A 25,427-nucleotide genomic window follows, 5' to 3' on the forward strand; every position below is an offset into this window, starting at 1 on the left:
TGCAAACAATTACCTCTACTTTAATAATATGAAATAAACTTCAAGTGGTGGTTGTTATTCAGCTCTGTGGGCTGAGTACTCTTCATCTTCCACGCACCCCACCCCTAACATTTACAAAACAAAACCCAAATAGCTCCCACATTTGGGTCTGCTTTCCGTTTCAGGATTGTAATATTTGGGGTCAGTCAGGCCTGGTTCGTCTGTTGCCTCATCTAAGTACTCGCAGCAAGTTTGTTGATAGCCCCAGCGTAACTTCCACTGGTCCTCAGGGGCCTTGCAAGCTGAGGCAGGGTCAGAAGGATCAGAGTTGGCGGTGAGGGTGGCTCAGACACTGACGGGCCCTGCCTCTCTCCTCCCCTCCCCTGGAGCAGATCAGCATCTTCATGACGCACCTGTCCAACTATGGGAATGACCGCCTGGGCCTGTACACCTTCAAGCACCTGGTGCGCTTCCTGCACTCCTGGACCAACCTCCGGCTGCAGACGCTGCCCCCTGTGCAGTTGGCCCAGAAGTACTTCCAGATCTTCTCTGAGGAGAAGGACCCACTCTGGCAGGTGGGGGGCTGGGCAGCCTGGGCACCTTGCTGCAGGGATGGAATGCCACCACGCACAGGCATACACTCCAGATATGGACTCAAGGCTCAGCCATCATGCCCTCACACTCTCGCTCGAATGTAAACTCAGGTCCCCATCTACTCACCAGTATGAGTGCATTCACTCCTGTGCCCACATGCGTGTTCATACATGTACATACCTCCCCACGCAGACCTACATGCATGCAGTCATACATAGCCTTGGAAAAAACAGTGTTAAAAAAAAAAAAACAGTGGGCTGGGCGCAGTGGCTCATGCCTGTAATCCCATTACTTTGGGAGGCTAAGGTGGGCAGATTGCTTGAACCCAGGAGTTCAAGATCAGCCTGGGCAATATGGTGAAACCGTGTCTCTACAAAAAATACAAAAATTAACCGGGCATGATGGTGCGTGTCTGTAGTCCCAGCTACTTGGGAGGCAGAGGCGGGAGGATCAGTTGAGCCTAGAAGTTGAGGCTGCAGTGAGCTGTGATCGTATCACTGCACTCCAGCCTGGGCAACAGAGTGCGACCCTGTTTCAAAAACCAAAAACAACTCCAAGTAAACACAGTGCAGACAAAGTATAGAAAGTGACTGCCCTGTCTTGGTCAGACTCTTAGATAATCTCTTGTATCTCTTCTAACTCCAGCAGGCTCTGAGTGGGAAAAGGGACTGATGGGAGGGTTTGGGGGCCAGTTTTGGGGAAAATCTGCTCCTATGGGCTGTTAAAAAGTGGAAGCAGAAGCTGGAATTGGTGACAGTCTCATAGTTCAGACCAGGAGTCCACAAACAATGACTCATGGGCCAAATCCAGCCTGAGACCTGTTTTTGTAAAGAAAGTTTTATTGGCAGACAGCCACGCTCATTCTTGTATGTACTGTCTATAGCTGCTTTCATGCTATGACGGCAGAGTCGAGTAGTTGCAATGGAAACTTGCATACCCCAAACCTAAAATATTTACTAAACACTTACCAAAGATTTACTAAACTTTATAGGAAACGTTTATTGACCCCCCCGGTTCAGACCCAGCTTGTCCAGTTAAATTCAACAAGTGCTTGTGAGTTCCTGTTACGTGCTAAGGGGCATTTAGCCAGGCTCTTTGGGGTACGTGAAACTGACCAGAAGTGGAGCCTGCCTGGCAGTGGCTCAGTGTCTGGGAGTGGGGATGTGACAAGGACACATGTAACATGTAGGTATTATGCCTGTTGGGCTGTAAGGGCCACATATCCATGCACAGTGAGAGTCCGCTGACTGGGTTCTGGGGCGCCCCACACGTCCCTTCCACTGTTGTTTTAGGACCCCTGCGAGGACAAACGTCACAAAGACATCTGGTCCAAGGAGAAGACGTGTGACCGCTTCCCAAAGCTCCTCATCATTGGCCCCCAGAAAACAGGCAGGTCTCTCTGCTCTTGACCCAGCTTCCCCAACTGCCTGCTGTCTCAGCCACAGAATTCTGAGGACTGCCTCGCCCTGGCCCCACTCCCGGATAATTTGCTCCCTCTTTCACAGGAAGTAAGAGTGAAGTTGGGGTGAACACAAATTGCCTGTCAGTATGGAGGCGAAAGAGGTGGAGGAGGGGCCTGGAGTTCTCCTATTTATCCCGAACCATAGCCTCAGGGAGCTCTCTCTGCATCATCCTGGGAAGTCTCTAAGTCTAGTCAGAGAAGCCCAGATCAGTTGCTCTGCAAGTTTGAGTAGTGCCAAACAAAACTGGTACAAAGAGGACTGTGATCAATTAACCATGTCTGCCAGAGGTGCAGTAGGGAGAAGCAGTGACATGATGGCTAAGCATTTGTCATTCATACAGCCCTGCAAGGCACAAATAGGCACTCCCATTGTATGGACAGAAACTCAAGGTTCAGAGAAGTCAAGTGACTTCCCTTAACACATTCAGTTAGGTAATAATGGCAATTCCAGGTCCTGAACTCTAGTCTCTGTGACTCTGAAACATATACTCTTAATCGCCAAACTCTATAGCTTCCTTCTCTTCTGGATTCTCCCATTATAGCATGTAAACTATATATTCATACCACAGAAAGTGAATGAACTCACGGAGGAGGAGGTAGGGCAGGGTGCATGAGTGAGGAGAGGGTATTGGGAAGAGGAGACATGGAAACAAGATTTCTTAGTTCTTTAAGAATTTCACATTAACAGAACTGGAGGGTCACAAACTCCCTTTTCACTGAGCTCCTACCAAGTGCCAGAGAACAGAGGCCCAGAGCTGGAAAGGACCAGTTCTTCTGGGATGCTGAGGGGACAGCAGTCAGTTAAACATGGCTACCAGAGTGCAGTGGTGAGGAGGATTCTGAGGCCAAGTCCTTGTTTAGTGAAGAATGCTGTGATAGATTAGTGATGTCTGCAGTAGGTACAGGAGTTGCAGTGTCCACATGCATGCCATATATTTACCACCCTGGATTTAGTAATTCCTTCATTGCACTGATGAAGAAGCTAAGACCCAGAGAAAGGCAGAGACCTTCCCAGGATCCCTCAGTGGGTCATGGGGAGCTAGGCCCAGAACCCAGACTCTATCTTTGGCTGGGGACTGGGCCCTGGGTCTGAGGTGTCTATCCTCCCCACAGGCACCACTGCCCTCTACCTGTTCCTGGGCATGCACCCTGACCTAAGCAGCAACTACCCCAGCTCTGAGACCTTTGAGGAGATCCAGTTTTTTAATGGCCACAACTATCACAAAGGCATCGACTGGTGAGTTGACCTGTCTATCCACAGCAGGACGAGAAGGCCATCCTGGGGCCTCCTGGGAGTCTGCTATGGCCATAGCAGGAAGCAGCTGGAGCTTGCTCACACACAGCTGTAGTTCCTGTAAACAGGCACAAAGTGCGGTGACCCTTGAATCATGGTGTGAAAGCGTTGTCATAGAGAGGACACTCGATGAGGAGGCCCTTTGCCCCTTTGCTCTACTGCCTGCAGTCATACGCTGAAGTCGAAGTCCACCCCTCCCTTGCTCGCAAAGAAACATCCTGAGTCTTGGGGAGAAGGGTTTGCCCAGGGTCTCAAGGTCTGAAATCCACACTGCGTGTGGCTGACTGTGAAGCAGAGGTGTTCTTGCGGGCCCTTCAGGGACAGGTCCCTGGTCTTCAGGTATCACCTGGGGAAGTCATTAAGATTGCCACTTCCCACCAGAGCCTGCAGAGGTTACCTCTGTAGAGGTTCCCAGCAGAGGGTCCTAGTAGAGGTTCTCTTAAGGGTGTGGGGGCCAGAGCAGAGATGGTTTTACTCTCCACCTTTTCAGTTGGCATCTTTCTCTATTTGACCTTTTTTTTCTTTTTTTAAAAATTTTCATGTCAGGCAGGTAATGTGCCAACATCATAACAAGGTTCGAGGTGGGTACACCTCACACGTGTGTGAACACCCAATCATCACGTGCATGGACTGCAAAGTTTGCCTTTTTAAACCTTGTCCATGTATTACCATTATTGATTATTTTTATGTCAATAGGTTTCCTGGGTGGAGATGTTATGGGCCTTCTGTCTGTTTTTTAGTATTTTTCTGTGCGTATTTCTCTTTTTTATCTGTGTATCATCGTTTTGTCTGTCTGCCTTTGTATCTGTTCATCTGTCCATCTGTCCATCCACCTACATTTCTTTCTTTTTTTTTTCTTTTTGAGCTGGAATCTCGCTCTGTCACTCAGGCTGGAGTGCAGTGGCACGATCTCGGCTCACTGCAACCTCTGCTTCCTGGATTCAAGTGATTCTCCTGCTTCAGCCTCCCAAGTAGCTGGGATCACAGGCGCCCACCACCATGCCTGGCTAATTTTTGTATTTTTAGTAGAGATGAGGTTTTACCATGTTGGTCAGGCTGGTCTTGAACTCCTGACCTCGTGATCTGCCTGCCTTTGCCTCCCAAAGTGCTGGGATTACAGGTGTGAGCCACCGTGCCCGGCCCATCTACCTGCATTTCTAACATGTCCACAGTCTCTTATCTAAAATCTATTGTGGCCAGATGGATTATTTGAAGTCAACATTTTTCAGATTTTAGAAAGGTAATGTGGTGCGAAACCATATATTTAGTAACATCTTCAGTGACGCCTGGGCAGCACCGGGTAGCAAATTCATTACTATGTAGCAAAGTATGAATATTTACACTAAGTAAGAGGAATAAGTCAGGTTTTGTTGCCAAATGGCTTTGCCAGAAACCTAGGAAACAAAGCCTGTGTTTTCAGAGCTTTCTCAATTGAGATATTGTAAACAAAGGACTGTGGACACGCAAAGAAAATTCAGAAAGATGAGAGAAAGCGTGATTCCTTGGCCTGATTCCCAAGAGCTGGATTTTGTAGGTAGGTCTAAAGTGGGGTGCAGGAATCTAGCAGGCGCCCAGAACGCTCTGATGAAGTGTATCCTTGAGACCCCCCTAGAGCAGCCCTACCTCAGGATAGGATAGGGACCCTGTACCCTTCCTGAGAGTGGACTTTGCTTCCCACACGCCCCAGAAGTTGGACTCTGATTTTGCATAGGTAGGTTCCCCTGGGAGGGTCTGGAGTGTTCATTTGGTTTCCAGAGGTTCCTTCATCCAGAGATGGCCATTGCTCTGGTGGGATATGGGCATTAGTCTGGAAAGCCGTGCTCACCCACAGCAGGCTGGGGAGGGGTTGTGGGTAGCAGGAGGTCCTGGTTCACAGTGACAGCCTAGAAGGTGTTCCCCCAGGTCAGGAAAGAAAGCCTGCCCTCTGGAGGCCTCCTCTGCTCTGTGCCACCCTCCCTGGGGCAGTCCTGGAGCCGTTCTGAGCCCCAGCTCGCCCCCTAGAGGCAGAGAGAGTGACAGCCCTGGGAGTTTAGCCTGGAGTCGCTGAGGGGGCGGGATCCTAGAGTTTAGGATTGAGGGGCATTACCCCCTCCCCATGACCTGCAACTGACGGCACACCCACAAGTCTTCAGATCCTACCAACTCCAGAATCTTCTGGAAAAGGAACGAATTTGAAACAGGGAGGCCGCGGAGTGGCCATTCCCCTCCAGAATCCCTACTGGAGGCAAGTCCTTGTTTGGTTGGAAGCAAAGTGTCCTGCTTGCTCTCTGAGGACATTCGACCCCAGTGCCTCGCCCTCGTGCTGCATTCCCCTAGCCCACTCCTCATGAGTTTTGTCTGTGAGCCCCCTCTCTGGGCTTCCTACAGGTACATGGAGTTCTTCCCCATCCCCTCCAACACCACCTCTGACTTCTACTTTGAGAAAAGCGCCAACTACTTTGATTCAGAAGTGGCGCCCCGGCGGGCAGCAGCCCTCTTGCCCAAAGCCAAGGTCCTGACCATCCTCATCAACCCCGCGGACCGGGCCTATTCCTGGTACCAGGTGAGTGGGACTGGGGTGGAGTCCCTGTGTGGGGGACGCAGGGCTCCATCTGACACTCAGTTACTCACTCACTCAACAGATGTTAATAAGCATCTACTGTGTGCCAGCCCTGAGCCAGGTACCTGGAGTATGGTGGTGGCTGAGAATAGAGTCCTTGGTGGAGGAGACAGGCGGAAATGGAAAGCCAGCCACCCTGGACAGGTTAACTGTCCACCCTCCCTGCATCATGCGGGGTCCTGCCTCTGATTCTGACACTAACAAGAGGTGGAGGCTGGTTACACCTTGAGGAAGCTTAGATTTGGTGAACAGTGATGCAGGATCATACTGACTGTAGCTTCCTCGCTGGACACGGGTGGGAGTGGGAGCTCAAGGAAGGACAAGACACAAGACTGCCATTCACAGTGGAGAAGGCGGGCACCTGACCAGGTGAGGCAGTTACCTGGACTGTGATAGATGAAGAGGGTGTGGATCCGAGCCTCTATCTGGGACATGTATGAACCAGAGCTCTCTTTTCTTTTTTTGAGACAGAGTCTTGCTCTGTCGCCCAGGCTGGAGTGCAGTGGCGTGATCTCAACTCACTGCAACATCCGCCTTCCGGTTTAAAGTGATTCTCCTGCCTCAGCCTCCTGAGTAGCTGGAATTATAGGTGTGCACCGGCATACCAGGCTAATTTTTGTGTTTTTAGTAGAGACAGGGTTTTACCATGTTGGCCAAGCTGGGCTCAAACTCCTGACCTCGTGATCTGCCCACCTACGCCTCTCAAAGTGCTGGGATTACAGGAGTGAGCCACCACGCATCCTGAACCAGAGCTCTCTTTAATGCCTATGACCTGACTTAATTTCCTGCCTGCCAGCCCACTGAGCCTGCAGGAATGCTTTCAGGCCTTCCCTGGTGGGGTAGGGGGAGTCCCTCCCCTGGCTGCCAGCATTCCTGTGATTATGCCACACAGCCAAGAACTGTGATTCAGAAGTGGTGCCCCAGCAGAAAGCCACCCTGTTGTCCAGGCCAAGGTCCCGAGCATCCTCATTAACCCAGCAGACTAGGCCTGTGCTTGGTGTTGGGGAGGGGGTGGGGCCCTGGGTCTTATAGCCCATGGTTGCCAGAGAAGTGTCCCCTGTCCTGGCTGGGACAGCCTCTTTAGGCCTGGCCTGATCCACCACCACTTTGAGGCTCTTTTCTCAGATGTGACAGTGGCTGCCTCCCGCCTGGGACCTCGTGGTCTCATCCACGAGGATGGCACCTGCCTCCTCTTTGCTCCCATGGAAGTCTCTCCTCCTGCCACTCGCTGAGGCTGGTGGGGAAGCCCCTTCTTACTCTTGTTCTCTAGGGCTTCTGTTTATGCCCTGATGTCTGCTTTCCTGTGGCTTTTTCTTTAGGAGAAGAAAACCCAGAAACCCTCATCGAGTGTTTCTGTTTTCTGCCGTGCCGTGCTCCCGCCTCCTGGTGCTGTGCAGGGAACGAGCAGTCTGCTTTCATGGGGGAATGTAGGGTGGAGAGGGAGCCGCCACAGGTTGGGTCAGTCCCTGTTCTGCACTGACACTGCTGTACATCTGTCACCTCACTGGAGAGGCAGAGGAGGGGTTTCATGTTTGTGTCCCCTTCTCAAAGATGAGAAAACCCAAGTTTCAGCAAGTTTCATGTGGTGGCATTTGAATCCAAGTCTTCTAAATCTCAGACCCTATTCCTTTTTCTGTCCATGGTCAAGAGGGGTAAGGGAGAGAAGGAGAAGGGAGACTCATTGTCCCCAGGAGGACCTGGGAAGGCGCTGGAGGAGAGGAAGGGCAGTGGCCTATCTCAGAAGGAGGTTGGGATGAGGAGGAGGCTGCTGTGCACCATATTGTCTTGGCCCTGGGCTGTGTGTGATCCTCAGGGGAGGGGATTGGTAGTGCCCGTTGCACAGGTACCCGAGCTCTGGACTTCTGGACTTAGTGAATTCTACAGATTTGGACCTCCCATGGCATTATTTTAGGTGGTTCAGACCAGCCAGTCTCCCTTTTATAGTTCTTTCCCAATCCTTCTGATTTCCATAAAGGAGAAATGCTCACTTTAGTGCAAGTGGTCTTTTGTCCTTTCTAATACTGCCAACTTCTGCTTTCAACAAAGAAAGCAAGTTCAGGGCCTGTTGCAGACATTTGTGTCTGGCTGGAGTTTGAGAACATTGCTTTATTTTTATTGCATTTATAAGTGGTTGCCTTCTATATATGGTAACAGTGCAGCGGCGTGATCTTGGCTCACCGCAACCTCAGCCTCCCAGGTTCAAGCGATTCTCGTGCCTCAGCCTCCCGCGTAGCTGGGACCGCAGATGTGCACCACCATGCCGGCTAATTTCTGTATTTTTAGTAGAGATGGGGTTTTGCCACATTGGCCAGGCTGGTCTCAAACTCCTGACCTCAAGTGATCCACCCACCTCAGCCTCCCAAATTTGTGGGATTACAGGCGTGAGCCACCATGCCCGGCCTCAGGAAACCCTGATTTAGTCCAGCTCCCGTATTTCGAAGATGGAGAAGTTGGGGCTCTGGGAGCAGTGGCTTCCCCTGACACAGGACACAGTGAGAGGCAGAGCCAGGACTCAGACCCAGAGCTTCTGGGTCCAGCTGAGGATCTTCTGGTCACCTTGCAGGCTGCTGTCCCTCTGAGGCCACTTCCTTTGTGCCCTCCATGTGGCATGCTGACCCTCTTTCCTTGCCTGCAGCACCAGCGAGCCCATGACGACCCAGTGGCCCTAAAGTACACCTTCCATGAGGTGATTACGGCCGGCTCCGACGCATCCTCGAAGCTGCGTGCCCTCCAGAACCGCTGCCTGGTCCCCGGCTGGTACGCCACCCACATCGAGCGCTGGCTCAGTGCCTATCACGCCAACCAGGTAGCTGCCTGTCCCTGACCCTTGTGAGGGCAGTCACAGTACTGGCTTGCTGTGTTTAGCAGAGAGCCTCCAACTCTTTCTCACCAGCCACGGGGACAGATATGCCCTCCTTGGAGAGCTAGACCCTTGGGTCTATAAAAATATTTTATTATTATTATTATTATTTTGAGACAGGATCTCACTCTGTTGCCCAGGCTGGAGTGCAGTGGTGTGATCTCAGCTCACTGTAGCCTCGATGTCCCGAGCTCATGCAATCCTTCCACCTCAGCCTCTCGAGTAGCTGGGACTACAGGTGTGAGCCACTGTACCCAGCTACTTTTTTTTTGTTTTTTAAGAAACAAGGTCTTACTATGTTGCCCAGACTGGTCTCAAACTCCTGGGCTCAAGCAATCCTCCCTTGGTCTTCCAAAGTGCTGGGATTACAGACGTGAGCCACTGTACCTGGCCTAAAAAGACCGTAGACCTGTTTACCCCAAGGTTGAATTCCCCAAGCCTGTGTCCCGTCACCACAGACCCTGTAGCCCTAAAGGAACCCAGAAAGCCCTGAGGCAGGCAGGTGGGAGTGAGGAGCCTGGGTGTGGTGAAGTAGGGAGAGGCTGATTGGAGGGGTGGGCAGGAACCCAATCATACCAGCTATGTATGTATTTATTTATTTAGAGACGGAGTCCCGCTCTATCTGTCAGCCTGGAGTGCAGTGGCATGATCTCGGCTCACTGCAACCTCTGCCTCCCAGGTTCAAGCGTTTCTTCCACCTCAGCCTCCCAAGTAGCTGGGATTACAGGCATGTGCTACCACACCCAGATAATTTTTGTGTTTTTAGTAGAGACAGGATTTCACCATGTTGGCCAGGCTGGTCTTGAACTCCTGACCTCAAGTGATCTGCCCGCCCCAGCATCCCAAAGTGCGGAGATTACAGGTGTGAGCCACCGTCCCCGGCCATACCAGGTCTTTTAGGCAAACTTGTGGAGTGTTTGAGCAGGAGAGTGACATGGACTGGAAGCTCAGAGAGAGGCCAGAGAGGGATGTTTGTAGGGACCTGAGGGGCAGGCAGAGTTTTGGTGAGAGCTTAAACTCTAGGAGAAATGGCACTGGGCAGCAGAAGCTGGTGGCAAGCAGGCGTGAGACCACAGAGGCCTGAGCTTGGGGATACCTGCCCTTCAACGGGGGAGGAGGAGCCCGATTCTAGAGGGTGCAGGGTCCCGTATTTATAAGCAGGCCCGTTCCTGCTGCTGTGGCTGTTGTCCTTGTTTGCCACCGAAGTCAAAGCAGGTCCCGATCCCCTTTCTCCCTTTCCTCCTTTCCAGATTCTAGTCTTGGATGGCAAACTGCTACGAACAGAACCTGCCAAAGTGATGGACATGGTGCAGAAGTTCCTTGGGGTGACCAACACCATTGACTACCACAAAACCTTGGCGTGAGTGTTGCGTTTGTATTTTTGCGGGTTATTTCCCTGATTAGGCACCTGGGCCAAAAAAGCCAAAGGCTTGAATAATTATAAGAGAGGTTAATTAGAGTCAGCAAGTATGAAAGGTATCGCCTTAAGAAAAAGGGAGGTAATGGATCTGTCCTACTCTGGTCAGACCATCCTGGGGTATTCTTTGGTCTGGGCTGAACATTTTCAGAGTGTTTTATGTAAGTAAATTAGATCAGTAATGAAGCAGCCCTAGTTCCCACAAGGTTTTCTTAGCATTAGGTTGTTGTTTTTTTTCTTTTGAGACAGGGTCACTCTGTTGCCCAGGCTGGAGTGCAGTGGCATGATTTTGGCTCACTGCAACCTCAACTTCCGAGGCTCAAGTGATTCTTCCGCCTTAGCTTCCCAAGTAGCTTGAGACCCCAGACACGTGCCACCATGCCTGACTAATTTTTGTATGTTTTATAGAGAAGGGGTTTCACCGTGTTGCTCAGCCTGGTCTTGAATGATCTGCCTGCTTCAGCCTCCCAAAGTGCTGGGATTACAGGCATGAGGCACTGCCCCCGGCCAGCATTAGATTTTGACTTATAATTTCAGGAAAAGGAAACAAATGTTGTTGACGGTTAATAACCTTACTCACTCAGAACGTGGTGCAAGTGCGTTGAGAATGCCCTCCCGCTGTAAGTGCCTGCCCGCATTGCATGGGCTCAGGGCTGGGAGAGGCTGCTTTCCTGTGCTATGTCACAGATAAGTGACACACTCAGCTGAATGAGGGAACCCGCAAGAGGAGGAATCAAGTCACACTCCCTGGCTCCATTCTTGGGAAAGTCTTGCAACAAGAATATTCCCTCTTCACTGTCGTGGGAGTTGAAGGTGGAGAAGGGAAGTCAGTCCTTCAACCTTGAGGGAGAAAGGGCCACCTACTGAGGCTGTGGGCCATGGTGTCAGAGATGCCTGGGTTAGGGTCCCACATCCATTTCCTCAGCCTTTCAAGCCTCACTTTCCTCATCTGTAAGTTGGGGATAAAGATAATTCCAGCCTCCTGAAGGTCACTGAATTGAATGAAAGCTTCATGTGGGGCTCTTAGTATATGCTTGGCATGCTCTTAGCTGAGTGCTTGGCACACACTAAGTGCTAAGTAAACGGTAGCTGCTATTGTCCTTGTCATCATCATCATCAATATCATCACCATCATCATCGTCTATATCTATCCTGTGACCCACTCAGAAGTCTCTGTTCTCCTCCGCTATTCATGGGAATTCTGTTTTCTTGGTGACCTCGTGCTCAAGGATCTCCTCATAGTTCCTGATACAGGGCTAAATTCTGATGTCAGTATTCCTCCCTTCTCATAACAGCTTCGGGTCTCATATCCCAAAACTGCCTTTGAAGACAGGATGGTGTTGGCAGTCTTGCTGTGTCATTTCTGAAGTTTACTCCAAAAAATGAAACTCTCCATTGATAGGCATGCTTAAGTGCAGCTGTGGATACTGCATGTTTTGATAAAGATGAAATTTATTAAAAAGCAAAAGAACCTCCATTAAACACCCCCCTCCCCCATGGATGCTGGGAGGGGTAAAGAAGGCTTCTTGGGTTTAAAAAAAAAAAAAAAAAGTTACTCAGCATTGAGAATGCTCAGAAAAGATTTCCCAGAACATTGAAGGATGGGAAACTGTTCATGTAGTAGATTGCTGACGGGACTGTGGCTGCTTGGGCTGGAGAAGAGAAGACTCGGAGTGTGTGAGCTGCCCTTTGCCAGGAAGTAGGACAGGCACGTTTAATGTAGCCTAGGACACATTTGGTCCCACAGATGGCACACAGCCCCTGACAGTCCTTGTGGGTTCATGAGCAGTAGATTCCCTGGACTCAGCCATTCCTGGGGTCCATGAACATAGCTTTAAGGTGGGAAGTGGGTGGGCTGAGCCAGCTCCCACCCAGAGACTTTCCCACCTCCGCAGGTTTGATCCAAAGAAAGGATTTTGGTGCCAACTGCTCGAAGGAGGAAAAACCAAGTGTCTGGGCAAAAGCAAGGGCCGGAAATATCCTGAGATGGACTTGGATGTAAGTGGTGGACACACTACTTGTGGCACCTGCATAAGCGTAAGGGATCCCTGTATGGGGTTGAGGGGGGTTCTCTTCCCTTTACCATGCACTCAGCACATTCATGGCCTTAGCATTTCTTGGACAGTATTAGTAAGAGGAGGAAACAGGGGCTGAGACATGGTGGGTCAGAACTGATTTCATCAAACAAGTGTTGGTTACCTTCTACTAAGGGCTGAGTGCTGTGGGGTTTTGACAGTGAGCCAGAGATGTTCTCTGCTTTCAAGGAATTCCTGGCCTTGGAGGGGGATGAGTCCCAACACCAGTAAGTAGAATACAGGCAGAGAGTGCTGCACACAGTCAGAGAGGGCACACGAGTGCTATGGGAATTCAGAATAGGGGAATGTCACTTAAAGCTGAGAGGAGTAGAAAGGCTCCTTAAAGGAGGGATGGGGATCTCCGGAGTTGCACCTAGAAGGATGAGATCCATTTTATAGGATTTGGACTTATGGAATGGAAGGGTAGGTAAGAACAGCATGTGTAAAAACATAGGGGGAAATTTTTAAAAATATATAGGAAAAAGGTCACAGACTGTGGGTCTTGTTATTTCCTCCTTCTGTTTTTTTTTTTTTTTTTTTTTTTTTTGAGACAGAGTCTCTTTCTGTTGCCTAGGCTGTAGTGCAGTGACATGATCACGGCTCACTGTAGCCTCGATCCCCCGAGCTCAATCAATCTTCCCACCTCAGCCTCCCATGGTGCTGGTATTATATGCGTGAGCCACTGTGCCTGGCCCTGTCCTGCCTCGGGTTTTGATTATTAATTCTGCCTCCTCTCCCTATCAGAAGAATTTTGACCTTGTGAGATATATTTTGATGCTCTTGCCAACTGGGAGTTCCCGATTGGAGGCTACCATTTAGAAGGATATTGTGGATAAATAAGAGGTGTATAGAGGGTGGTGCCAGAGGCGTGGTGTTTTTTTTTTCTTTTGAGACAGAGTTTTGCTCTTGTCACTGAGGCTAGAGTGCAATGGCGTGATCTTGGCTCACTGCAACCTCCACTTCCTGGGTTCAAAAGATTCTCCTCCCTCAGCCTCCCGAGTAGCTAGGATTACAGGTGCCCACTACCTCACCCGGCTAATTTTTGTATTTTTAGTAGAAACGCGGTTTCACCATGTTGGCCAGGCTGGTCTTGAACTCCTGGCCTCAGGTGATCCACCTGCCTTGGTCTCCCGAAATGCTGGGATTACAGGCGTGAGCCACCGCACCCAGCCGAGCATGGTGATTTTAAAGAGGAGGTCACTCTTAAGTCAGCACACAAGGTCTGAGCTTTCCTTCCCGTTACAGTCCCGAGCCTTCCTGAAGGACTATTACCGAGACCACAACATCGAGCTCTCCAAGCTGCTGTACAAGATGGGCCAGACACTTCCCACTTGGCTGCGAGAGGACCTCCAGAACACCAGGTAGCTGCGGCCACTACAGCCAGACTGAAAGTTTTGTGACAGCCGGGACGTCCCGCCACGCGCTGAGCCAAACTGACCTGCAGAGTGGGAAGCTGGGCCCGGGCGGCCACGTACTTACGAGCAATACTCTGTGGAGGCCTGGTGGGGCCGGGGGAGCACCCAGGCAGGTCTGCAAGCGCCTCGGAGCACCCACCGCTGGGTCTGTGGCCTACGGGACCTCCCTCGCCAGCAGAGGTCCATTCCGTTCCCAGCCGCTCCTGGGGAGGCCGCTTCCTGGTAGGAGGGAGTCCACGAGGCTCTTTTCTGTCCCTCACTGTGTTCCGCCGACTGTCCCCTCTCGTCACCCATCACTCCCTGCTTCCGCAGGGCGCCCCTCAGTATTCGCTGCCATATGTCCCTGTCCTCCAGGCTGTAGGGGAGGAGAGCCTGGCGGGGGGGAGACAGACTGGACATTTCTCTTACTGTTTCAAGCCAGGCTCTTCCAAGTGGCCAGCTGGGTCCCCAGAGTCAGTCCTAGGCTGGATGGGAGGGTGGCCACCTCGAGAGGACTCCCAGCCTCCACATCTGGTTCCTACCTTCACATCTCACCCTCCCGTTCTGGGGAAAGAATCTCTGGTTCCTACAGTGTCCACCCCATCCTCAAGGCTTCCCATGGGGCCTTGGGGCACTGCCTTGCCATGGGGCCCAGTTCTCTGGGCCCCACCTGCACCCCTTTCTTCCCCCGGGATATGACATGTGTGGTGTTTCCTGTGGTAAAAGACTGAGGCAGGCCAGGGGTCTGCCAGTAACGTGTTCCCATGTACAGACGCGGTCCCCACACCCTCCCAGCCTCAGGCCCAGGCAGATGTGGACAAGCTGGCGAGACTGCCGGCCATGGCTTTGCTCGGCCACCTGTGGCTGAGGGCTCCCAGAGACCCCCTTAACCTCCCAAATACTAAGAAGCTAAAGTATTTTAATATTTTGGTTTTTTTTTTCTTGGTGCCAGAGTTTATACCCTGGGTGCTGGGGTCGCACTGTGTTATATATATATATAATGTGTATATATATATATTCTATTTTTTTTGGTTGGGTTTGTTTTTAATTCAGTCATACAAAGTGGTGGTAAGCCCCAGTCTCAGGGGGCGTTCTGTCTTAGAGCTAGAAATGAGGTGGCAGGGAGGGAGGCTGTGTCCTTAGTGGCCTGGGGCCTGAGGAGACAGTAGGAAGGGGCCCTCCCCAGTGCCATGGCTGCTCTGGGGCTACCCCAGGTGAACAGAGGTGGTGAGATGCGCAGGGAAGACCAGCTGTCTCCAGGACATCGGGCTGCGTGAAGTCCCGTGACCCTGAGGGGATTTTGGCCAAAGGAAACAGCCAGTGCTGGGCTAGGAGAGCTGGGGTCAAAAACTGGCCCACCCCCTCTCCCTCACATGGTGCTAGGCTGGGAGCTGCCCTGAGAGCTGGAATGCCCACCAGGGCCCACAGAACTGTCTCCAGGCCCCTTGTAGACAGTGGGATCTCTGGGCTGATTTCTGGTTGGGGTCTGCTCCTACCCTACCCTGTATAACAATGTGAAGTGACTGAGGCTGAGGTGCCTCTCCCTGGCCCCCTCCAACTGCCAAATTCTGCTTCCCTCTGACCCCCAGGAAATACTTTCTAGAGAGCCTTGTCTTATTCAGAAGACTCTAGCATCTTGGGGCTGGAAGGTCCTTTGACGGGTATGAAACAGGTCCAGAAAGCGGAGGCGGCCTGCTTGGCCGATGTCATGGAGCCAGCTGGGAGCAGGGCTGGGCATTGAACCCAAGGCTCCCGGTTCCAAGTCCCGTCGTGCTCTTCCAATGCCACACTGCCTCTGAGCCCATCCTTGGGACCCTACTCTGTGCCAGGTTCCTGTCCCTTCCTCCGTCACACCATGATCATTCCAGGATATGGGGACAAACCACTCCTTCCCAGCCAGGGTGCCTTTGAGCCTTCTCCTTCCGAGGTCTGTGTTTGCATCCCTGTTGTGTTCTCCCGCGAGGGGTCCTTCCCCAGCCTGTGGGGGCCTGGGTCTGTTCTGAGCTGATTCCCTTTTCTCCAGTCCACTGCTGGGATGAAGAAGTTGGACACTCAGTGGGACCAGCTGCAGGTGGTTTCATGGTGTACAGAGCAGTGTCTCCATCATGCCTCTCGATGGGGCCTGCAAGCCTGGGAACCTTGGGCATCGTTGGGCCAGCAGGGATGAACAGCAAAGGGTCTGAGGACAGGGTGGCATGTCTGCTTGTACACTCGTGAAGACTTGCCCATGCCATGGAGCCAGGGGCTCCTAGAGAGGGGCAGTGACTTCCAGAGTCCCATCCGTCAGTGAGGGGACCGGGCTGCGGGATGGGTGAGGATCTTACAGCTCCCACGTTCTGAAATCTACCCTCTGGGCCTGGAGGCCTCTCTCACAGAGTCTGGAAGGCAGGAGAGGTGGGCTGGCCTGGGGCAGGAGCTCCACTTATCTCTGCCTCTGGCTGTGGGAAGGAGCAGGCAGTTGGAAATCCTGTGACAACAGAGATCTGGATTTTTGCCTGGGCCCTTCTGCGAGCCTGGGGACTGGACCTGCCGTGTGTTCTAAGTCCGTCTGCCTGGGTCGCTGCTGCCACCTCCCCTCCCACTAGCAGACCTTTCTTGAAGACCCACTAGGCCCAGACACTGCCGGGACTTGCAGGTATGGGGGGGTAGAATGAGAGGCAGATAAGCTGCCTGAGGGGCTGTCAGCTAATGGGTACACGGACACCCGCTCCTGAGAAGAGAAAGCCACAGATGAGTGGGGCAAGCGAGGCCAGTCTTCAGTGTCCACCAATTCACTCTAAGCATTTGGCCAAAAAAATGGAGAGAGAAATAGCTGAAATTGTTCAGGTGGCTCCACCATCTATTCTGTGGTCCCCTCCATGAGCCTTTGCCCCAGGGTGGGTGCAGGTGCGAGTGTCACCTGTGGTTGCCTGTCATTCAGGGTTCCAGAGCCCTCTGTGGTGGAGCGTCCTGCTGCTTGGAGGATGAGTCTGAAGTTTAAAAATGGGCCTTTTCTGAATCCCCCGATGAGCAGCCAGTGCTTCTGGGCCCAGCTGAGGAAGCCATCTGTTCCCAGCAAAGGAGAGCTGCTGCGCTGACCTGCAGAGGTTGGTGGTCCCAGCACAGAGTTGTGCCCGCTGGCTTGTTAGTGGCAAGAGCAAGTACAAAAATGTTTTACCAAACATTTAATTATGAATGCCCACTCCCCAGCATCTATATCTAAAATTATTAACATTTTGCCACATTTGTTTTTCTCTCTCTGTGTACATATATATTTTCTCTGTCCTAATTTAAAAGTGCATTGCAAACACCATGAAACTCAAGACCTGAAAGCTTCAGCCTGTACCTCCTAAGCATTAGGGCATTCTCCTACACATTGGCCCAGTATCACAGCCCAGACAAGAAGTCATTTCCCAACGACGTCTGCTATCCAATCTGTGTTCAAATCCCCCCGGTTGTCTCCCAGGTAACTTATGTCTGGTTGTGGAGTCAGTGTCCAGTCACGGTGCACACACTGCATTTTCTAACTATGTTTTTAAAACCCCTTTGAATGCTGAAAGGTCTTCCCTCAGCTCACTTTGAGGTTTTAAATGACGTTGTTTTTGAGGCCCTCGGCCTGCTGTCCTGTTGAAGCCCCACATTCTGAATTTGTCAGCTTGTTTGCTCATGGTGTCACATAACCACTTCTTCTATCCCCTGTAGGATAATTTAGGCTACATGAGATTTTGCCTTTTGTGCTGGCTTGACAGCTTCACTTCTGCCTAAGGTGCGCCTCCACTGTCACCTGTACCAAGTGCCAAAACAGCAGAGGGGCCAGTTAGAGCAAGAGCTCTGGGGAGGGCCCGGAAAGGCTCCCTGGAGAAGACCGCAATATCTGGGCCTCGGAAGGAAGGACTCAGGGCTCTGGAAGGAGGAGGCTGCATGCCTGAAGGCTGGGCCTTCGACCCTGGGGATGGGCCGCAGGGCACCAAACACATCATATGTCTCTTTCTGTTTTGGGGTCCCAGGGTTCTCATTTCCTGGAGGCCCGTGGTCTGTGTGCACTGGAGCAGAGCCAGGCTCTGGGATGCAGCAGGGAAAAGCCTACATGGGGAACTGCCTCCCACAAGCTGTGGTGTGAGAAGAGCCCTGGCTGGCAGCAGGAGCTGTGAAATTTCATCCCAGCCAGGTGCATTTAGTGACTGCCTGACCATCTTCCTCCCAGGCCCTCAATTTCTTCATCTGTAGAATGAGCAGATAGGGGCCACAGCAGGGGTTTTCACACATCAAAGGAGGCAGCTCTGCTCTACTTGATGTGAGGATGAGGGGGGCCTAGACCCCCTGCTGCCCAGGCCCTTGAGGCAACACTGGGTTCCTGGCTTAACAGCTCTGGGCTGGCTGCCCTTGCCAGCTTAGACGGCTGGAGAGTTTTCAGCTCCCCCAAGGAATGGGCATAGGGTTTGTGTGGGGTCAATGCCAAGAACCTGGGGGAAACTGGCTGCATTTTATCCTAAGAAGTTTATCCCTCCTGCTCTTCTTCTTCTTTCTGGCCTTGGAGGAGAATGAGGGAGGAGAGGTTTTTCTATGACTGTGTTAGCTTTTATTATTAGCAAGAGGGCTCCTTTTGTAATTTGCATGAAATTCATGTCATTTCCTGGGAGAGGAGAGGGCCAACTGGAGAGGGTGGGGGGCACATTGGGGAAGCAGGCAGAAGTTTCCTTCCCTTGTAGGGGGTTGGGGAGAGTGGGGGAGAGGGGGTGCTACCCAGTTCGCCTGATGAGGACTCTCAAACCAGCCGTTTTGGGTTGTGTTAAAGGTGAGACCTTCCTCCATTAATGTACAATCTCGAACTAACTGCTAATAAAGTGGGGTTCTGTTTGTACACCTTGGTCCTGTCTGTCTGACCTTTTTGCAAGGTGTGCAGGGGAGGGTGGAGTAGGGGTGTTTGCATGCATGGCCAAAGCCCACTTGTCCCCGCCACCTCAGGCATGCACACGTGCCCACACGTGTGCACTCACACATGCACATGGTGATTTGGTCAACGCAGATCATTTCCACTGGGTTATGAATGGGAGAGTTCCCAGATAGAGCAGAGGCCTATCCTAGGGCAGCCACAGGGGGCATCTCAGGTGATGAGCCCTCAGACAAACTGGATTGCTCAGAAGCCCTGGGGGTCAGGCACTGGACTGAGGGGAGATTTGGGAGCTGGAACCATTTCTGCTACTAATGTATATGGTAGCTGGGGGGCAAGCCACTTGTACTGTTTTATCCCATTTCCCTTACCTTTTAGATGCATGGAGGGAGTTGGACTCTGTGGCCTCTCTTGAAGAACTTGCCTAAAAAATACAGATTCCCAGGTCCACTTTCAGAGATTTAACTCCAGCAGATGTGGGATGGGGCCCAACATCTTTAAGGAGCCCTTCAGTACACTGAGGAATTTTTAACGAGCCCTCCAGTACACTGAGGCAGCCCAGTGTAACTCTGGCTCAGAGTGGGAAACTCTGGCTCAGATCCATAGTTCCTATGGGTTCTAATTAATATGGAGAGCCCCACTGTTCAGGAAAACTTAGGGTAAAGCAAATGACTTTGAAGCCCTCACAGCCTAATTGAGGGCCAGACTCGAGATTTGCCTGGAGAAGGAGAGTTCTCACAGGTAGGGGCCCAGACCAGTGTCTGCAATGCGGGTGATCAGACTTGTTCCTTCAGAATCCCCTTGGGAAGATTGAAACAATATACATTCCTGGGCTCCCCCAAAATCTGCTCACTCAGAACCTCTGGGGTGGGACTCAGCACAGTGTACTTTAACAGACTCCTTGGTGTTCAGGGAAGTTTGGGAATGCTGAATCAGGCCACCATATATGTCAGAGATGGTGCCCAGAAATGTGCACAGGTTCTGAGGGGCAGAGGAGGGGCATGCTGGAGACGCAGCTGGGCAGTCCTGCTTCCCAGAACCCAGTATGTTCAAAGTGAATGTACCACAATGCCACCTCTGATGGCACACGGGCAGCACCTGCAGAGCCCTCTTTGGAGTTGGTCAGCTGGGAGCTTGGTTTGGGTCGGGTGGCCCTCACCAGCAAGAACACAGCTGGAGGCTGCATGGGCAAGAGCAGACCAAGAGGCATGGTGCAGAAGGGTGACTGTGCTAGCTGAGGGCTCAGCCTGCAATGGGGATTTTTGAATTTAAATACAGCTGAGATTCTGTTTTGAAAGAATCACTTAACTGAAAACCAGGTAAAGGTGGGGGTGCTCTCTGGTTGGAGTGGGAGTGAAGCTCTGGACTCTTCCCAGCTCACCTCCTCCCTGTCTCTCAGCCTATCTTGGAACCTTAGGATTTTTTGAAACACATTGTGAAAACCCAGCCCAGTTGCTTCCAGAGGTCTCAAAATACCTGCAGTTCTAACAGGCTGAATGAATAGCAGCCCATCAGTCCCCCGTCACCCCCCACGGGGATGTCCACCCAGGAAATCTGGTGCCCCAGGAGTGGTTCGGGCTTCTAGAGGTGGGCAGTTCCCTTGGAGAAGCCTGGATTTTGTGTGTAGGGCAGTGCGTTTCATAATAGCAAAATGCTGGGAACAACCTAGATGTCCATCCACAGGGGATCAGCTAGGTAACCTCCGTTGTATCCATTCACTGTAACGATGATTCAGTTGAAAGTAATGATCTCAGTCTCTAAGGCCTGCCGGGGAAATTTCTATGACAGACCTATACAATGTGACCGTCATGGAAAGAGAACACTACAGTTTGTATTTTTCCTGGGGTTGTAGATATATGTATCTCACATCAAACTGCTAGTAGGGGAGGAAAGACTGAGAAGGGGGACTTTCAAAGGGGGACTTCAGCCTTGGCTGAAATATATATAAGACAAGGATAATGTATTTGCATATCATTTGTGGAATGAAAAAGTCTTAATGAAAAACAGAAATGGACAAAGCAGAAAGGGGGACTCCAAGCAGCTAGAATTCCACGACCATGCGATGAAGGCCAACACGGCTTTACCCAGCCCTTAAGCTCCTATGGAGTTAAGGTCTGGAGAAGGCCTAGGGTGCCGGTGATGAATTTCTTGCCTTGCTGCATTTGTCCTAAGCACTCATGAAGACCCTGAACTGAGGAGCCTGACATTCCTGTGACTGTAGGCCAGTCTTAACTCTTCTCTGGTCCTGGGAGCTTGGCTTCCCCGAGCTGACAGATGGGGGAACTAGGGTTAATATCACCATTGCTGGAACAAACTGACACCATGTGTCTCCCAATATGATGCAATGGGAAGGACCCAGTGCAACACCTGGGAGATTCCTAACAAAAACACGGGACACGAATCCAGCCAAGGGGAACAGACAGACACATCCGTATTGAGGGACATTTTGCAAAATAACTGGCCTGAACTCCAACAATGTCAAGGTGATGAAAGATACAGAAAAGCTGAGAAATGGTTCAGGATTAAAGGATACTAAAGAGATGTGGTAATCAAATGCCATGTGTGACCCTGGAGGGTTCCGGACCATGAAACAATTTGCTATAAAGGATACCACAGGGACACCTAGTAGAATGTCAAGATGGACCATGTGGATTAGATAGTACTATTCAACCGATGTTCAATTTTCTGGTTTTGATTATTTTACTGTTATGAAAGAGTATCTAATGAAGTACATGTGAGCTATTAGTTTTTGCAATTACAAGTAATTGCTGCAATTACTTTTGCACCAACCTAGTATTTAGGGGTAAAAAGGAAGAAATGGAACTGAGTTTTGACTCCTGTTCTTTCTCTAATGGTACTAGATGATAGGTACTCATCAGATGCGGTCCAAAAAGTGTCCACCAGGGGGCACTATTATCCCGGCCTCTCACAGTGTAGTCAGCGTGAATGCCTTCTGGGAAGACTGGGCTGGTGGTTAATTGTGGTGTGGCAATAATATTATTAATATTAATATCAATAAATTAAATAATATAAATAAAAAGTATTTCTTATCCTGTGTCAGGCAGACCCTCTGCTTATCAAGTGCTATCTTTAAAATTTTTTATTTATTTTTGAGACAGTGTCTCACTCTGTCACCCAGATTGGAATGCAGTGATCTCAGCTCACTGCAGCCCGAAGCTCCTGGGCTCAAGCCATTCTCCCACCTCACCTTCTGAGTAGCTGGTATTACAGGCATGCACCACCACGCCTGGCTAATTTTTGTATTTTTTGTAAAGATGGGGTTTTGCCATGTGGCCCAGGCTGGTCTTGAACTCCTGGCCTGAAGTGATCCTCCTGCCTCAGCCTCCCAAAGTGCAGGGATTACAGGCATCAGTCACCTTGCCTGGCCTCTTTTAATCCTCATAACAATCCTCTGAGGTAGGTATCATCATTCCCATTGTATATCTGAGGAATTTCAGTTCAGAGAGGTTAAGTAACTCTGCCAGGATCACAAAGCTGTTAGTCATTGGTCCATGAGACTCCACAGCTTGGAGTCCACTAGACTGTCCTGCCCCCTGGGCCTGAGGCTGAGAATGTGTCCTGGCATAGAGAAGTGCCATGACCATGAGGCCGAGTGGGGACAATTCACCGAGCCTGGCCCTGCCCTTTTCAGGGCTGGGGACTGGGTGGTCCTGGGAAGCTGTTAAAGGTGCCTAAAAGTATGTATACCTACAAATCTAAAACAGAAGTACAAACGGAATGGTGTGAGAAGCAAGTCTCCTTCCACTCCCTGACCTTTGTCCTCCAACTTACTTCTTCAGAGGAAACCACCGTTAGCAGTTTCTGTGCATCTTTCCAGAAATTGTTTTACATATACAAACAGTTGAGCGCACATGCATGCCCTGCTGGTGTGTATTCTCAGGCTGTTCTGCACTGTGCTTTTCCATGGGTGCCTCTGGTCAGTGGGTGGAAGGTATTTACTGCTCTGCATGGCAGCACAGGGCTCTTCTGCGTGGGTACTTGGGTGGAGGGTATTTGTTGCTCTGCATGGCAGCAGATGGAGGGCTGCTCTGCATGGGTACTTGGAGAAGCTCTGCTCTATTACACCTTTCAGGGAGTGGTGGTAGAAACTGGAGCTTGAATTCCTTGGCCTTTGCCCCATTCTGGGGTGTTCTCCCTTGGAAAGGAATAGGCTGCACAGCACAGTAGTCAAAATATGCACAGCTGGATAGATCTGGTTTCAAATACAGTCTCAGTATTGGCTGTGTGACCTTGATCAAGTACTTCATGTCTCTGGGCCTCAGTCTCTGCTTTTGTGAAGTGGGGATACTTACAGGACTGAGGTGACAGAGATGTTGTGAGGAGTGAAGAGAGTGTCTGGAAAGCCCTCAGCAGGAGCATTCTACACAGTGAGTGCTCAGTAAAGTCTTTCCAGTTCCTGGTATCACACATATACAGACCCCATTTCTGAGCCTGAGCCTGGGGGTGGCACTGCCACCTTTGTCCTGAGGCTGATGAGGTTGGGCTGAGGAGTCAAACAGCCCACTCAATGTGGAAACTCATTACATTTGATTGTTCTTCCTGGGACCTTGAAATGGAAATGGTGGGTGATCTGGGGCACTGAGAATGACTCTTCAGAACACACACACACAACACCAACTTCACAGGAAAACAAGGAACACGAGAGACTGCTATAAGCAGCTGCACATTAACAAATCAGATGCTCTAGATGCAATGGATAAATTCCTAGAGGCACACAAACTACCAAAATGACTCAAGAGGAAATAGAAGATCTGAATAGACCTATAACAAGTCAGGAGATTAAATCAGTAATCAAAAAACTCCCAGCAAAGCCCACCACCAGATGGCATCATCGGTGAATTCTACAAAACATTTAAAGGAGAATTAACATCAATCCTTCTCTTAAACTCTTACCAAAAATCTGAAGAGGAGAGAACATCTCCCAACTCATTCTGTGAGGCCAAGCATTACCTTGATACTGAAACTAAGACTCTACAAGAAAAGAAAATTGCAGGCCAGGCGCAGTGGCTCACGCCTGTAATCCCAGCACTTTGGGAGGCTGAGGCAGGTGGATCACCTGAGGTCAGGAGTTCAAGACCAGCCTGGCCAACATGGCAAAACCCCATCTCTACTAAAAATACAAAAATCAGCCAGGCATGGCAGCATGCACCTGTAATCCCAGCTGCTCAGGAGGCTGAGCCAGGAGAATCACTTGAACCCAGTAGACGGAGGTTGCCATGAGCCAAGATTGCGACAATGCACTCCAGCCTAAGCGATAAAGTGAGACTCCATGTCAATAAACAAAACAAAATAAACAAAAACATTATATGTCATGATCAAGTGGGTTTTATTCCAGGAATGCAAGGGTGGTTCAACATATGAAAATCAAAGTAATATACCACATCATAAGAATGAAGGGGGGAAAAAAAACCCACATGATCATCTCAATTGATGCAGAAAAAGCGTCTGACAAAATTCAACACCCTTTCATAATATAAACGCTTAACAAACTAGTACTAGAAAAGAACTCTTTCAACATGATAAATGCCATATGTGAAAAACTCACAGCTAACATAATTTTTTTTTTTTGAGACAGGGTCTGGCTCCATTGCCCAGGCTGGAGTGCAGTGGCACAATTGTGGCTTACTGCAGCCTTGACCTCCCAGGCTCAAGTGATCCTCCCACCTCAGCCTCCCAAATTGCTGGGACTACAGGCACGTGCCATGCCTGGCTAATTTTTTATTTTTGTTGTAGAGACAGGGTCTCGCCATGTTGCCCAGACTGGTCAGAACTCCTGGGCTCAAGTGACATCATTCTTAATGGTGAAAAACTGAAAGCAGTTCCCCTAGGATGAGGAACAAGACAAGGATGTCTGTTTTCATAACTTCTACTTAAGATTAGAAACTTCTACTCAATACAATACTGGAAGTTCTAGCCAAAGCAATTAGGCAGGAAAAAAACAAAAGACATCCAGATTGGAAAGGAAGAAGTAATACTATCTCTACTTATAGATAACATGATCTTAATGCCTAGAAAACCCAAAAGAATTCATACACATACACAAACTATTAGAGTTAATAAGTGAATTTTGTAAAATTTCAGGATACAAAATCAATATACAAAATCTGTTGAATTTCTATACACTATAATGAACAATCCAAAAAGGAAGTTACGAAAACAATTCTACTTATGATAGCATCAAAAAGAATAAAATATAGGCCAGGCGTGGTGGCTCCCGCCTGTAATCCCAGAGCTTTGGGAGGCCGAGGTGGGCGGATCATCCAAGGTCAGGAGTTTGAGATCAGCCTGGCCAACACGGTGAAACCCCATCTCTACTAACAGTACAAAATGAGCCAGGTGTGGTGGCGCGTGCCTGTAATCCCAGCTACTTGGGAGACTGAGGCAGGAGAGTCACTTGAACCCTGTAGGTGGAGGTTGTGGTGAGCCGAGATCGTCCGCTGCACTCCAACCTAGGCAACAAGAGGTAAACTCCTTCTCAAATGATAATAATAATACATCAAAATAAAATATATAGGAATAATGTAATCAAGGAGGTGAGAGACTTGAATACAGAAAACTATAAAACATTGCTTGAAGAAATTAAAGATCTGAATGAATGGAAAGACATCTCATATTTGATTAGAAGACTCAATATTGTCAAGGAATATACTTTTTTTTTGTTTGTTTTTGTTTTTGCAATTCCTATCAAAATTCCAACAGGTTTTTTTCCAGAAATGAAAAAAAATGAAAAAAAATTCCTAATATGAAAATTCCTAATATTCACATGGAATTTCAAGAGACCCAGAATAGCAAAAACAATCTTGAAAAAAAAATGACACAGTTACAGGACTCATGCTTTCTGATTTCAGAACTTACTGCAGGC

The 25,427-nt window shown here is 50.0% G+C and overlaps 1 protein-coding gene across 2 annotated transcripts in view; it reads left to right on the plus strand.

Moving 5' to 3' along the window:
* The window catches only part of NDST1 (N-deacetylase/N-sulfotransferase (heparan glucosaminyl) 1), a 59,830-nt gene extending 41,316 nt beyond the window's left edge, over positions 1-18,514 (plus strand). Inside the window, exons 8-15 of one of the 2 annotated variants that reach the window (XM_011931590.1) lie at positions 372-554; positions 1,866-1,962; positions 3,149-3,272; positions 5,697-5,871; positions 8,564-8,734; positions 10,039-10,148; positions 12,101-12,203; positions 13,526-18,514. In XM_011931590.1, the coding sequence (XP_011786980.1) occupies positions 372-554; positions 1,866-1,962; positions 3,149-3,272; positions 5,697-5,871; positions 8,564-8,734; positions 10,039-10,148; positions 12,101-12,203; positions 13,526-13,645 (1,083 nt within the window). In that variant the 3' untranslated portion in view covers positions 13,646-18,514. The remainder of the gene's footprint in view (positions 1-371; positions 555-1,865; positions 1,963-3,148; positions 3,273-5,696; positions 5,872-8,563; positions 8,735-10,038; positions 10,149-12,100; positions 12,204-13,525) is intronic. The other variant, XM_011931592.1, reaches the window with a different exon arrangement.
* Positions 18,515-25,427: the final 6,913 nt, after the last annotated feature.

The sequence above is a fragment of the Colobus angolensis genome, unplaced genomic scaffold, assembly GCF_000951035.1.
Source record: "Colobus angolensis palliatus isolate OR3802 unplaced genomic scaffold, Cang.pa_1.0 Scaffold90, whole genome shotgun sequence".
In the NCBI taxonomy this organism is placed as follows: domain Eukaryota; kingdom Metazoa; phylum Chordata; class Mammalia; order Primates; family Cercopithecidae; genus Colobus; species Colobus angolensis.